The sequence below is a fragment of the Pinus tabuliformis genome, chromosome 1_1, assembly GCF_031772625.1.
Source record: "Pinus tabuliformis cultivar Carrire ecotype Pingquan chromosome 1_1, CPIR1, whole genome shotgun sequence".
Taxonomy (NCBI): domain Eukaryota; kingdom Viridiplantae; phylum Streptophyta; class Pinopsida; order Pinales; family Pinaceae; genus Pinus; species Pinus tabuliformis.
This window is the reverse complement of record NC_142297.1, coordinates 752,082,871-752,084,829: the sequence shown is the minus strand read 5'-3', so window position 1 is coordinate 752,084,829 and position 1,959 is coordinate 752,082,871. Positions and strand designations below refer to the sequence as shown.

Genomic DNA, 1,959 nt, shown 5'->3' with positions numbered 1-1,959 from the left:
GATGAAAATTTCGTGCGTTTAGAAAGTAGAAGAGAAAGAATGTTTAAAATTGAATTAATAAAATCCAAATAGATAATGCGGACAAATATAATATTGACATTTACAATGTTTAAGTAGACAATGTTTTCAATGTTTAATGGAAAACAAATCATGAATATATATGACCAAAGGGTTCAAGTATGTATTAAATTATTGTTGTTTGAGAATTTGTAGTTTTTGGATATAAGGAAATAGGTTAACAATTAAGAGTTAGGGTTATATAGCATTAGCGAAAATTTGTTTACTTATATACTACTAGCTTACTTTCTTATGGACTATTTATAAGTAATTCTAAGTGATATGCTTTTCTTTGAATAACAAAAATGAATTAGCATGTATGTATGAATAACAATAAATAATAACTGTCCCATTACTGATTTGAAAATTGAATTATGACATATTTTCTCGATAAAAAATAATAAAATTAATGATAAAGGATATGAATTATATATTTATAAATAAAGGAATAATGAAATTAATGGTGAATGATCCATAAAAAACAAATGGATCCAACGTAAGACCTCAAAGAAACTGAGGTATAGGTGGTTAAACTCGGAACTATTTTCAAGAGATAGACCGTTAAACCTGGATTTTTTTAATGTTAAATAATGACACTGGTGGCAAAGCAGCGGGCTACAAGTTCGGCACATGACCTGTTCATATTCATATGAATTCCACTCTCGTGTTGGGTGCTCTGCTAAAATTTAGGCACATCACTTGTTCATATGAACTCCAACATTATGTTTGGTTCTGAGTTGGGAAGTATTGAGAACCAATCCTTTGCCTGTATGTCGAGTAATAACATGGACAGCAATTTGCAGGGACCGTTAATCTCTCCTACAATTGAAAAAATGAGACCTGCTTCTGCTGCTCAGTGCCAATATTTGCAAAGTGAGGACGCAGAGGCCATGGAAACTGAGATGTCCGAGTCCGGGTGGACAATGTATTTGGATCAGTATGTAGATAATTGGAGCGATAAGTATAGAACCAGCGATGACGATATTGAGGAGAAGCAGAAGAAAAGTTCGATGTTTACAGAGGATGCAAAAAGATATCGAATTTATGACTGTCGTGCATCAAGCATTACAGGAAGGGAGGAGGAGTCTTCGCTGGTTTCCGATGCTTCGTCTGGTCCCCAGAAGCTTCCTCTGCCTGTGCAAGATATTGAGTATGAGAAAGGGCGGAGGACGACTGGTTCATATTCATCAGTTGCTATAAGAAAACCTGATGTTCATGTCAATAAAGATGGGGATTCGGAATGCATTGCATCTTGCTCGTTGGCGGATGTGGCTCCAAGGAAGAATGAAATGAGAACGCTCAAAAAATATGAGCATGGTGATCTATTACTTCAGGACACAGCCACCTCTCCTATGCACAGCCTAGAGGTATGAGTTATGATTTACAACGCTTTTTATAGATTATTTATCTGGGGGTCTTTGTATCTTGAAGCAGAACAACAAATTTTATTGCGGTATTACATGTTAGCATATTATTCAAATGCACCAGAAGGTGCAGAGGACTCGCAGATAACCAGTCTCCTTGCAATCTGGTAAATAATATATTTTATATATGTAATCATAAAACTCTAAATCTATTATAAACTTAAGGGTCGGCGACCATTATAACATATTGCCGATTGGAGGTGGGCGACCATATCAGCTGTTCAACGCTTTAGTAGAGCAGGTTGCTCATCGAATGTTACTGCTCACGAGTTTAGATAGCCTCTAGGTGGTTTACAACATCTTTTATTCAGATATTCATCTTTCATCTAGATATTCGCAAAAATCCTATTAGGCATTTTCTTTTCGAAGTAGTTTGATAAGAAGATACACTGCATTGGAACAATCTGAACGATATATATCATTCAGAACTAGTTTTGCTGATTTTTTTCTCCATTTGGCCAGTTTCAAGTGTGCGGAT

At 35.5% G+C, this 1,959-nt stretch overlaps 1 protein-coding gene across 1 annotated transcript; it reads left to right on the top strand.

The window, feature by feature from the left end:
* The first annotated feature begins 761 nt into the window (after positions 1–761).
* On the top strand, positions 762–1,430 carry LOC149216184 (uncharacterized). The gene has a single exon (XM_089389854.1). The coding sequence runs from the start codon at positions 765–767 to the stop codon at positions 1,428–1,430; it is 666 nt and encodes a 221-aa protein (XP_089245980.1). The 5' UTR covers positions 762–764.
* The last annotated feature ends 529 nt before the right edge of the window (positions 1,431–1,959 follow it).